The 13,712-nt window shown below is 31.8% G+C and overlaps 1 protein-coding gene across 2 annotated transcripts in view; it reads left to right on the top strand.

The window, feature by feature from the left end:
* The window catches only part of Tll1 (tolloid like 1), a 210,635-nt gene that overhangs the window by 179,038 nt on the left and 17,885 nt on the right, over positions 1–13,712 (top strand). For both annotated transcript variants that reach the window (XM_046447878.2, XM_058580376.1), the window contains 3 exons: positions 61–241; positions 9,469–9,594; positions 12,179–12,306. In XM_046447878.2, coding sequence (XP_046303834.1) covers positions 61–241; positions 9,469–9,594; positions 12,179–12,306 — 435 coding nt within the window. The remainder of the gene's footprint in view (positions 1–60; positions 242–9,468; positions 9,595–12,178; positions 12,307–13,712) is intronic.

Here is a 13,712-nt window from a genome sequence, read left to right as displayed (position 1 = left end):
CAATCATCTGGTACTATTGGTCTAGTGACTAGGACCACTGTGTTTTTTTTTTTTTTCAAGGTATGCAAATACGATTATGTGGAGATCTGGAGTGGTCTTTCCTCTGACTCTAAACTGCATGGTAAATTCTGTGGCGCAGAAGTGCCGGAAGTGATCACATCCCAGTACAACAACATGAGGATTGAGTTCAAATCTGACAATACCGTATCCAAGAAAGGCTTCAAAGCACATTTTTTCTCAGGTATAAGTATTAACATGTTGTATGTGTATGTTACTGATCAACATGGATTGGCTTAAGTTTATGATCTTTCCTTCACGGTTTACTGTTGATAAACTTGGAAGCACAAAGAATAAATGATGATTTATCCTAGTATTAACATTTTTTGCATAAGATATTAATAAAAGGAGCACTGATGAAAGGTTGACCCCAAATGATTAGATTTTGTATAAATAAAGTCTGGTACAAATAACACAAAAATAATGATATAATACTTCAAGCAGTGACTACTTGTTACAGATATATGGGAATAATGATACCAGACTACTAGACAGTGGAATATTTTTCAACATTTTTTTTTAAATGTGTTCTTATTTTTAGACTCTTTCATTTTGCAACATATTTCTTCTTGTTATTGCTATATTTACATTCTTATCTTTAGGCCAGTAACAACATCATATTTGCCTTGTTGCTACAGGCATGATTGTAGCTGAGAAATATGGAACTATGATTTTATTACAAATAACATAGGATGGGGTATACTTAATGTTTTATACTTCTGTGTTTGGAAATTGGCAACCAATTCAAAATACAATAAATAAAAACTTGCCCAATTTTACAAAAACATATAGAAACATGAAATTTCCCTAGTTTCTCAATCTCAGAATGATTCATTATAAAAACAATATTTCAAAACTTCAAGAACAGATAATATTGTAATAAACCTCAGTATAGGAATCTATTCTGCATTTGCACAAAGGTAACAAATAATTTAAAGCAACTAAATTCTAATTATGCTTTAATATTAGGTAATTTGGATTGAGTTAATTCGAAGTCCATTTACTCCAGTCCCCCTGAGTTTAAAATTAATGAGATTTACAATGTCCAGGGTTTGTTTGGGATTTGGGGGGTAATTGAAGTTAATGGTTCACAAGCTCCATTGAGTTCCAATTCAGACATAAAAGTGCATTCAAAATACAATGGGTCTCAGCTTACTTGCTCTTGTTCCCTTGCCTTCTCACAGATTTAATTACCTTTTAAAAATTCTTCTTAGGCATTTATTTAAGATTTATATTCTTAAAAGTAGAATGTGAATATCTTATTTCAATAAAAGAGACTTTCTTAGACTTCACTATTGTATAAATATCATGGACATGGTAGAGACAAAGCTATTTACCTCAAGCCATCTAAATAGTTATTTTAAAAAGTGAAATTATGAAGCAATGCAATTTTATCATAAAATTCAAAGTATTCCTTTGCACATTACCTTGGTAACATACTTCAAGATTCTTTAAAAATACATACTATACATACTGAATTCAAATTATGATTAAATTTAACAATTCTCACAACAATTAAAATCACTTTCTGTTATTTTTGGTCAGACAAAATTTTCCAAATAAAAAGCCAGATCTGAATCTTTAGAACACTACTAGTGCAATATAAATGTGCTTTTTAAATTCTTAGAATACAAACATGAATGCAGATGGTACTTTTATCACTTGAGAAGATAATAGGTTTTATTGTTTTCTCTGTGTAGTGATGCTTTGCAATATTAGCTGAGTATCTCAATAATACTAAGCAACTTATTTGCTATAAGTCATGTTCACTAATACAATCATTTAAAAAACTATCTGTTTTTAGTATTTAAACACACACACATGCTACATGCAGTATTTATTTTATTTTAGAAGAATCTAGCTTATACTGATGGAATGAAGGTAGTTAAATAAAATGAACAATGAAGTTCAGGAGGAAACTAAACTCTGGACATTCATATTATATTGGTATGTTCATTTCTATGTTTATTTGAAAGATGAGCTGCTGAGGAGTTAATACATTGCTCAGGGTCACAAAGCATTTAAACCCTATTCTGTCTTGGTTCACAGACAATTCTCTTAACCATAAAAGCAGATTATGACCTTTGCAAGGGGCATTAATAATGAATGTGTGCCATTCAACATCCTTATGACCTGAAAAACAATAGATATGCTTTTCATTTCTGTATTAGATTACTTTTTTGTAAAGTGTGAAATAATCATCATTAAGTATAAATTTTCAATGTTCCTTTTGATGCACTGAAAAGACCTTGTATTTTGCCATATTTATATTTAAAATATTATGGTTTTGGATGATACCTATTGCACAGCTTATTTCCTGGGAGTTTCTGTCAGTGGGGAATGTGTGTGCTCAAGAAAACAGAAGGTAAAAACATTCTATTTGTAGTAAATTACCATTGTGGTACCATAAAGAGATGGATGTAAATAAGGATTTAGATAACTAAATGATCTTAGACTGATAATCTTACAAAATTATAACCTACAAAAGTTCATCATTTTAATAAATAGGTTTATTCACATTGAAAATATTATTTAATAGTTCTAATAATGCTTTAAGTGTCATAAAATAATTTGTCAAAAATCATATATTTTATTGTAACTACATTTATTAGAAAGTAACTATGTAAACCACGGTCATACTATACTTCACAACAAAATTGAAGGATTTTTTTAATGTTAAAATCCATTATTGGGGGATTTTTAAAGTGCATTATTAGTTTTATTGTCACAGATTCTTTAGAAAACAATCAGGCATAGAGATCAAGAGTCATTAACATGACTGTCCTGTTTGTCTAAGAAATCCCATTCTTTTGGGAGACTCTCATAAATATCCCCACATCAAGAAAGATTTAAATATAATGAGATAATGATAGAAATTTGGACAAAATAGTGTGACAATTAAAAAAAAATAGCAAGTTACAGCAAATAGACTCTTGTACCATAAATATAGTTTAATGACTTCATGGTGCAAAAAGTTGTAGATGATAAAATATTAACCATTTAAAAACACTAAAATACTTCTGCTAAAGTGGGAAGACCGTGTCTTATAGTAAACTCCAATTTATCTCAGAGCATTTCTCTGATTTAAATATAAAGTAACTTTGAAGAAAAATCCTTAAATAATATTTCCAACTATCTGTCTTAAAAAATATTTCTAGATTTGCAAAACATTGCCTGATGGACTTTGATCTTTTCTAAGTGAAGAAAATTTTGAGTTTTTATATTTATTGTTATTCAATATTAATATAAGAAAAAATCAATAGAAGTGAATCAAAACAAGTTAATTTGTAATTATCTTATTACAGACAATAAAATAAGAATCAAAAGATATTTTATGGGAACTTAGTCTTAAATAGTAACATTTATAGCCAGTGTTTTAAAATTTCAAAAGTAGTTATGGCTTTACATAATCTTAACAAGGGGTATAACATAACGTGTTCAATTATTTTCTTCTTATTCTTTTCCTAATAACAATTACAAAGGAATTCAATAACAATAAAAAACACAGTATTTGGTGATAAGTTATCCCACAGTATTTGGAAAGGAAAGCAATTTGAAAATAAATTTAAACTTCCTTGAAGTCATACATAACAAAAGAGAGGAAGAGCTATATTTAAATTTTAATGTATGCAATGAAATAAAGTACTTATAGTGCTGTTTCTAACATACCATTATCAAATAAAATAACCATGTAGATTGTATCTATTTTTACACATAACCCCAGATTTTTAAATAAGTAATTTTTAGATTTAAGAAATGGAATCAAAAGGATGTTTCCAAGAACTTATTAGCAGAATAATTAACATCAATGATTTCTGTCACTTCCATGTTCATGAAACTAAGAAATCCTTATATATCAATTCTAATTAAGCTTCATAAATTAGTTATGAAAATGTCATAGCTTGAAATGTGGGAAGTTAATGGATTTTATAAGCAGAAAAGCTTTTAACCTGCTTTACAAAAATCAAAGTTTGATGCACTGTAATTATTCCAGAATATATTTTCAGAACAAATGAAGGAACTGATATTTAGGAAAATAAAGAAATTAGGAATATCAAAATAAGGCTATTGGGATATTAACTAGAATTATAAGTCTATTCATTTTTTAGATAATTCAGAATATAGTAACATGGGCATTTTCTAGAAGATATCTAATCCAAGAATTGCTAAAGGAGATTTGTTATTAGATTAATAATAATGATTTATTTTATATGCTGATAAAATAAAACTCAATTTTACGTGATATCGTTTTTGAACACAGGGGTATAAGCCTGCATAGGTATACACAATACAGTTTATCTAGTTTAAGTGATAAGGCAAAGTTAGCTATATACCTCTCAGAACAAAGTTATTTTTCTTAGAATAGGTTAAGCCCAAAGAAGTATTAGTAGAAATTTATGCATGCAAAACAGCATCATTTGGAGAACTTGACAGGATTTTTAAAAATTCTCTATAACTTTCACAATTTGGAAATAACTTTAGGCAGTGGGCATTGAGCATGGAGTGCACCTTTGTTAGGCAACCCTGTACAGTGAAAAGACTCAGTAATGACTTCTATGATAATCAGAACACCAAATTTGAAAAAGAAAACTTTCAATAGCAATCTCCCTCAGGGATAATTTAATGGGAATGTGATCTAACTATTATTGATAGACCTAGTGACTTTCTTAGTGACAAAAATAGAATGAAACTGAAGTTTGCCTTCTCCCAGTTCATTTTGGTCTATAGAAATGCAGAGTAAGATAAAATAATTTTATTTCAATATTTCTAATTATAAATTCAAGTGATTTTGACTGACACACTCATCTTCTCTCACACATACTTCTTCATAAACATTGTTTTCTTTACACAGTTTTTCTCATGGAATGGTTGTTGATATTTGTAGATAACATTCAATCTAATATCACCCTAACAAATGTATAAATATTGGTGTGATTAATTATCAGTAATAATGTAACTACAATATTCCTATACAGTTTTGAATCCTGCTTCTAAGTTTTCAATATTAGTAAGATTTAATATTTGCATATTTATGGAAAGAGCTATAGTCAGTGTTGTAGCTCTCAGATTTTATCTTTGCTCTCTAAAGGTGATAATTTATTGAATAGTTTTATGTTGTGTATGCTGTGTTTGTGTGTGTGCATGAGTACTGTATGTATCTCTTAATTTCAGTCCTGAGGATTTGGTTTGAGAATATTTGCTTTCCTATATGTTGCTGTTCTGTTGCATGGAATGTTTACTTCTTTTTCCTACAGATAAGGAAGCTTTCTGCAAAGAGAAAATTTTTATTTTTGAATCTTGCAAGAACTTGTTACAGGTTGCCACTTCAGTTCCAACCAGTATGTATTATTCATAGACTGATGACCTCTGATAGTCTCAGAGGTATGCTACAGGCTCTGATGGGAAAATACCACCTCCCTTCTCCTAATAATAGAACTTTTCTTCATCTAACACAGAATGGAAAACAGACATGTCCATTCCCAAGACTGGGGTTCGTTTCCATCTACAGAAGAGAAATGTGTTTTTTTTTTTTCTCTTCACAAAATATTTGTTTCTTCTACTAATAAAAACTATTAATTTTTCTTCATTGTGTGTCTACTCTATGAAAATGTCAGAAAATTTCAAATGAATAATTGATTGAATTCTCAATTATTTAATTGATTATGCAGACATTTTAAGAAATGTTGAATACTCTGCATCCTCCTCCCTTTCCCTTTTTCTTGAATTCTTCATTCTGTGAAAAGTCTGTGAAGTTAGATCCTGAGAGGGAAAAAGGGACAACATTAGTCAATCATGCTTGTTAAGGTTTCTCCCCCATACCCTGCTAGTTTGATGGCCTTTCATAAGTAAGAAATACAGAACATATTGGTGGAATTCTTCTTTTATGATATTGTTGTTTCTCACAAAGAAAATCCAAAACTGAATTTACTTTAATTAGAATAGTTAATTAATTATCTCTATTAAAAATATCTTCAAACGACCCCAATGTATTCACTATTTTCTAGACAAACTATTAAGTTAAAAAAATATGGGCTTTTTTTTTTGTCTGCATGATGTAAAACATCTGGCTCATTTTAAGTATTCCAATGATTTAATGAAATTTTCTCTTTTCATATGACCATTTGACACAAGGAGCTCAGTTTTAGATGCTACCTTTCTGGACATAATTTCCCTCTGCTGCTTTTAGTTACAATTTTGATTAGTCCAGTTTTGCATCTTGGCTAAAGCATAGATTAACCCATAAATATATTCTAGCAGCCTAATTGATGACTTTTAACTTTCATGGGACCTTGACTAAAATAAGAAACAAGCTATGTGGGAATGGAGGGAGGCAGGAAACACAGACAAACTGGAAAAGTAAAAAATAACAGATACTTAGAAAATAATGACTACATAAATAATAATATAATAATAATGCTTCATCTTCTAGTTCTTCAATTTATCCTGTTTTTCTTCTCCTCCTCCTCTTCCAAATATTATTTGAAAAGTTATTTTTTCAGCACAACAGAAATAAGAATAATTGGTTGAAAAAAACTATTAAAATATGATTGGTTTTACTTGGAATTCTTTCAGTTACCACTACTACAGCTCAGCTATGCCCTATGAGGTCCTGAAACTAATCACACTTGGAAAGATTAGCTAGTGAGATGATATTTCTACTAGAATGAAGTTTGATGTGTTGGAATTATTTTGACTATACCATAAGTGTGTTAAAAGAATACATGTATTATTATTCTGTAATAATACATGTGTTCTTTTAACATTTTGGTGCTTCCCATGCATGGCCATCCAGACAGGTACCAATGAAAGGAGGAATCAGGCAACTTCACCCCATAGGGTGGGTCCTTGAGCAGTCCATTTGTTTACCAGTCAGTTACAAAAGGGAACAAATGTTCTCTAAGCTACTTTGCTTACAATTGTTAGGTTTTCATACCATTCTCGAAAGTCTAGTTGACCATAATACATTCTGAAGTTCATTCTATTGGGTCTTATTTTAAATACAACAAATCATCATTATATAAACATTTTCATAAGAAGTGTGTTTCTATTTCAGAGTAATTGTAGCACCAGAAAAAAATTTTAAATAGTCTTTTTTCATTTAATGAAGAGGATTTTTATCTATATTCACTCATGAGGAAGGCTTTTTCTAAAGCTTCTTATGATAAAATAATATATTTTAAACATTTACTGCTGAACTATGTGAATTAGGAAATGCAACCAAGTGACAAGATAGCAATAGTAAATATAATTTACCACCCATCCGTTCTGTTTTTATCATTCATAATTCATAACCAATAATATTCAGTGTTAGAGTTAAGGGAATGGGGTTTAAGATATGATAAATTAATCTAAAATTAACTTTATGATGTTAATTCTCTATTAATTTATGCTTTCTTATGCAGTTTGGTGTTTGTTACTCTTTTAGAGATTAATTATCTTTATTTAATTTTTTTTCTTGCTTAGTTCCCACCCAGATGCCCTTCAATAGACAAATGGATTAAAAAAATGTGGCATTTATACACAGTGGAGTATTACTCTGCATTAAAAAATGACAAAATCATAGAATTTGCAGGGAAATGGATGGCACTAGAGCAGATTATGCTAAGTGAAGCTAGCCAATCCCTAAAAAACAAATGCCAAATGTCTTCTTTGATATAAGGAGAGTAACTAAGAACAGAGTAGGGACGAAGAGCATGAGAAGAAGATTAACATTAAACAGAGATGAGAGGTGGGAGGGAAAGGGAGAGAAAAGGGAAATTGCATGGAAATGGAAGGAGACCCTCAGGGTTATACAAAAGAACATACAAGAGGAAATGAGGGGAAAGGGAAAAATAATACAAGGGGGAGAAATGAAGGTCAGTAGAGGGGGTAGAGAGAGAAGAGGGGAGGGGAGGGGAGGGGAGGGGGGATAGTAGAGGATAGGAAAGGTAGCAGAACACGACAGTCACTAGTATGGCAATATGTAAATCAATGGCTGTGTAATGTGATTCTGCAATCTGTATATGGGGTAAAAATGGGAGTTCATAACCCACTTGAAGCAAAGTGTGAAAGATGATATATCAAGAACTGTGTAATGTTTTGAACAACCAACAATAAAAAAAAATAAAAGAATAATGAAAATGGCAAGGATAGGCAGAGAAAACATAAATCACAAATTTACTGATTCTTACATATTCTTTAAAGACTGGAGAATACCTGTATGTATTTGAAATATTCTGCCAATGTATGAATATATCCTGTAACCTGTGTGTGCTTGTCATGCAGTCAATCTTTAAAAGTGGAAAAAGTAGATGCATCTTTCAAAATTGCTAGCAGATTATTTAAAAAAAAATAAACAAAAATATATAAAAGCCAAAATAGCAAACTGTCATGTGAACTCACTATTTCTCACCAGCAAAATCAGTTGACAGTGAAAAATTTGAATTCATCTCACCTCTGACATGACTGTACTGTGTCCTTTTTGTTCTCTGTGTGTGGGAGTGATGAACTTCTGAGTGATATGCCACCATATATGTGTGTCAGGAGCAACCTGCCAGTTTGGCTTAAAGGGACATGCCAGCCATGGGATGACAGCTGAGTAACGTAGTGTGACAGCTGATGCCTGTCACTGAATCGACTGCCTGTTAATCTAGTTTGGCTTTCTCCCTGTAGTGAATATATTGACTATTTCCTAAAGCTCATATTTCCTATTTTAACCTTTACTTCTAGCACACTAAAAGCCTTTTTAGAGGATGACTTATTAATAAACTAGTCTGCCAGAGTAGATTTGTTTAAAATATAAATTAACTTTCATCTTTAAGATGGTCTAACGATGTCTTTTCTGTCTTGGAATGTTTTGAAATGTCCAGATTCATTAATGCCAAGCATATCTGCAAAGTTAATGAAAAAAAATCAACTACAGTAGTTATACTGAGTGATTTTTTTAAAAGCAATTATATACAAATGTTGGAAACTTGTTTAGCCTCTGTCTGTACACCATGGTTAATATAATGAAGGATTTGACCACTACGTAAATGCTGTTTCTTGCCTTCATTAAAGCTACTAGTGATTTTAAATTCATTTCTAAAAATTCACAATCACTGTGTAGATTAATTGGGAAAAGATATGTTGACTGTTTTTTGTTTCCCTACTCAAAACTTTTACTCCAGTATCGAAGTGAAAGAATATTGTAAGTTGTTATCCTAGCACAAGTATTCTCAGAAACTCATTCCATGGTACAAGGCTCCTAGCTAAACAAGAAAAGGGTAAAACTAAGACACCTTAAATTTCTATTTTTTTTTTCATGTTGAACACAGGGAAAGTTGTGACTTAGTTTACCCTTGGCCATTGCTCGCCTCAATAAGTGACTGTCCTTTAAGAGCATTTTTTAAAAATCTACTTACTAAACTATGGGGTTTATTTCCTTGCTAGACAAAGATGAATGTTCTAAGGATAATGGTGGGTGTCAGCAGGAATGCGTCAACACAGTGGGAAGCTACATGTGTCAGTGCCGTAACGGATTTGTGCTGCATGAGAATAAACATGATTGCAAGGAAGGTATGGAAAGAAATGTCCTCTTCTTGACAACATCTCAAATTTCATGTGATTTGAACAAAGTTCTGCTTCTAAGGAGAGTTAATAATATCAATGAGTTGAAAAATAAAAATTAAAAAATTTTTGTGAAATGTTTATAGATCCCATATAATATAACTGGAAACCTCATTATATTACCAAAAGGTTTTACATGTTACATGTGGGCAGCATTAGAGTAACTTGTATATGAGATACATAAGCTGCTATGAAGCCATCTGGTAGCCAAAAATCAACATGTTATCCTCAGGTCTTTATAGAATAGACCTTACAACACTATCCATATATAAACCGAACTTCTGAAAAATGTTTTACATTTGGTGTTATAGCCCTCCCCCAAATTTCTCATACATGAGCTTCATGAGTGATGTGCCTTAAATATCAGACATATCAAGCTCAAATGTCTACCAAGGGAAAGACATTTGAAAATGGTACATGCCATTTAAAGTTTTAAGTCAGGATTTGGCCAGAAAATAAAAAGCAAGCATACTAGGAGCACAATACTAGCCTGCCAGATTGTTTCCAAAGTCTTAAAAAATTCCAAGATTTTTCAAAACAATAATTTTATTCCCCTCAGCTACTGTGAGTTATATGGAAACAGGAGATAATTATTCAGGTCTTATTTCTTCCTTTGAGAGTCTACTCTGGAATTTTCTACTTAAATTGGATTTATGCCTATTTCAAAAAGAAAATTATTAAGTAAGTTTTTTTTATAACTACTCATCATTCTGTGTATGTACATTGGAAGGACCTGACTAAAATCCCAGTTACATAATGGACTTCTTGTATATACCTTAGAATTGTAAGTTGGCAAGTTTTCTTTCTTTCTATTTTTTTTTCTTTTTTGAAGAAAATGGCATTGTACAGGATCATATGCAACCAGGAATTTTTTTTCTCTCTGCTTTCCTGTATGAGCATATTTGTAACTTGGTAGTATATGCTATTAAATCAACAGTCTGGGCAACAGGCCCAGAATTTTTTTTTTCCTTCAGAAATGGAAGGTAATTCAGAGAAAAACATGAAGCAGCTTTTGCAGAATGTGCATGTAACCCATGTCTCAGATATAACAAATATCTTCCTAATATTTTAAGTAGCTAATATTTCCAGAAGTAATTTTATAGAAAACTTCCATTTAGATAGAATGATGTCCAAGTACCCTTTAATAAAATTATTTTTTATTGCCAGGAAAAAGGTTGAATTTTCTTTTACCTTTGCTGTAGTATATGCACCTTATATAGTTTAGCAGTAAGCCTGTTTGCTTTGTTGCAGGCTATTGTAAATCAGGTAGACTCCATATTTCATGTGGCAAGGCAAAAACAGGGATGATGGAATTTAAGAAACCCTTTTCATGATAGGATCCAGAATTTTTCTTTCTTTTTATTTTTCTTTCCCACCCCCAGGGTTGGGATGGAACCCAGAGCCTGCTCTTGTCTTGCTACATAATCCTCATTTGTTTGCCAGAAGCTGAATGTCACCTGTATCTTCTTGATATTCCTCCACATTGTAAATCCAAATCTTCCTATGGAGAACTAGTGTGGTTAAGATGAAGGTGTAGATTAAGGAATGCAATAGTGGCAGCAATGATAACATCAATTGCATGAATTTGTATTGAGCATGGACCCTTGTTGTGTGGCCCTGCAGTATGCTGATATATTGTTTATATAGTAAATAATTTCCCCAGATAGATTCCTTGGAAAATTTTAGAAAATCATTTATAGTTTACAATGGGATACACAATATGTAACAAATAATTCCAGCCTAAACCAGGATCCCTAGGGTATAGCTTCACAAATTATATACAGTGAACACAGCCTGATGACGTCAAATACTTTGAAACTTGATACTAAGTGTGGAATGGTCTCGTCTGAACTGATAGAAACATAAGAAATTTTATGCTAATGGTATGAGATATTCTTTCTAGTTAGTTTAAAAGCTGTCTCCAAGGCTAAGGAGCTAATTTTTTTAATCCCTAATGCTTCATTTTGCTTTAATGAAATTGAGGTTAATTTATTTGGCAACTAAAACTGTGACTTAGGTTTTTAAGTGTACACTTCACTAAGGGAGAGAGAAAATATAAATATATAATTTCTAAAATGTTTTAATGATATTAATTAGATGAAAGTGATGTTCTGTTAATGTGGAAATAAAAAAAGATTTTAAAATGGCATAGTTCATTGATTTTTGTTTGTAGCAATGCATTACATATTTTGCAAAACCCAGCGTTGATATTCTTGATTGTCAATATATGTTGCTCTATTAAAGTCTGAGTTTATGGATCCAGCAGTTTAAAATAGGAGTTCATTTTATTTTAGGCATTTATCTGATTTGTGGCAAACACTTAATTTCCAGTGAGTCAGACAACAAACATTGCATGATTATGCTCAGCAACTTATTTGCCAAAGCAGATGAATATGATAACAGAGACCAGAGTGATGATTAGCTAGTATTCAGAAAGATCTTTCAACAGAGCAGTGGGCAAATAGGCTGCTTGTTTTCTGGCCCAATCCTGGGCTAGATTCCACACTGACTGATATTATCGTTATTGGCACAGCTGAGTGTGAACAGAAGATCCACAGCCCAAGTGGCCTCATCACCAGTCCCAACTGGCCAGACAAGTATCCAAGCAGGAAGGAGTGCACATGGGAAATCAGCTCCACCCCCGGCCACCGGATCAAATTGGTAAGTGAGCCCATTTTCTTTCTATTGAGCTGTAGACCCATGTCTTTTGCAGCTAGCACATGGTGGTGGTGGTGGTGGGGTTGTTTATTCAACTGAATTGAATCAGTAGATAGCTGGAAAAGATTTTTCTTCTCATGCTTACTTACACTAACCAATTCTTGATTTCCTAGATCAAGGTGACAGCTATGTTGTTCTCCTCTAGGGATTCTTTTACTTTATACTTTACCTAATGTTACTGGTAATGATGTTTTCAAAGGGGAGAATAAATGAAGGAACCAAAAAGAAAGAAAGAAAGAAAGAAAAGGAAATTCATTAAAAAAACAGAATAATCATTTACTTAAACACAAGTTATACAACTTAATATATTCTACTAATTATGTCAATTCTATATGCTTCCTATGCAAAAAGTATGTTTTCTTACAATAGGATGGATATTATCTTATGGTGTGTAAAGTATCATTTTTGTATAATCTATTGTCCTCTAATAAGACACTGGTATTATATTTTTCTCACATGTTATTCTATGTGAGTCATTTAAATATGAACACAAAATTTGTCTTCCCTTCTGCATTTTTTAAATGTTGCATTCTAATCTGGTTGTCTGATAGTAAATATTTCATTATAGATTACAGAATCTATAAATTATGTACTTTAAAGAAATAAAATAATGGAAATATAGAAAATTAAATGATTTCCAACAAGATGCTGTTTTTGGAAGCCAAGGAATGTGCTAGCTAGCAAGGATCAGGACATACTGTAGGAAGCACTATTGTAATGAACAAAAAATATTTTAGGAAAGAGGCTACCAATCCCAAGTAGTTCCCTGGAGCATTTGAGCCATAAGGTTAATTTGTAATTTCCCTGTTTGGATCTTCCCGTTCAGTGAATTTATTTCATTTCATTTTATTTTATTAGCTAATAAAAGAGGCTTTATTCAAATGTGGCATTATGATAAAATCAGAGACAGCAACAAGACATTCATATCCCTAGTATGGATTTCCATCCATCCATTTGCTGTATTTGTGACTGAAATGAACTAGTGTCTCTGTCTGAAAAATCACTCACAAATACAGCAAATGGAGGGAACTCCATTCCTCTCAGCTAAATGCTGAGATGATAGCGCTGTAGGAACTCCATTGCTTTCTAGTCCTGTCCAAGGTCCTGATTGAGAGGACAATTCTCTGAACCTTATGGGCTGAAATGTGGAGGCTGCATGTATTCAGCAATGCAGCCAGCTAATTCAGTTTGGAAAAATGGATTTTCCTGATTGCATGGATTTATGTAGATCATATTTTTTTCAGAACATTCTGAAGAATTTCCTCTTATGTTGTTTGGAGAAGATATACAGTATCACTTTTGGAAGATATTTCATTGAGTGTAGAATTCTAGGATGACTATTTTATTTT

This window comes from Marmota monax, unplaced genomic scaffold (assembly GCF_021218885.2).
Source record: "Marmota monax isolate L192 unplaced genomic scaffold, Marmota_monax_Labrador192_F-V1.1 WCK01_AAM20220418_F8-fsc00040, whole genome shotgun sequence".
Classification (NCBI taxonomy): Eukaryota; Metazoa; Chordata; class Mammalia; order Rodentia; family Sciuridae; genus Marmota; species Marmota monax.
This window is presented reverse-complemented; position numbering and strand designations above follow the sequence as displayed.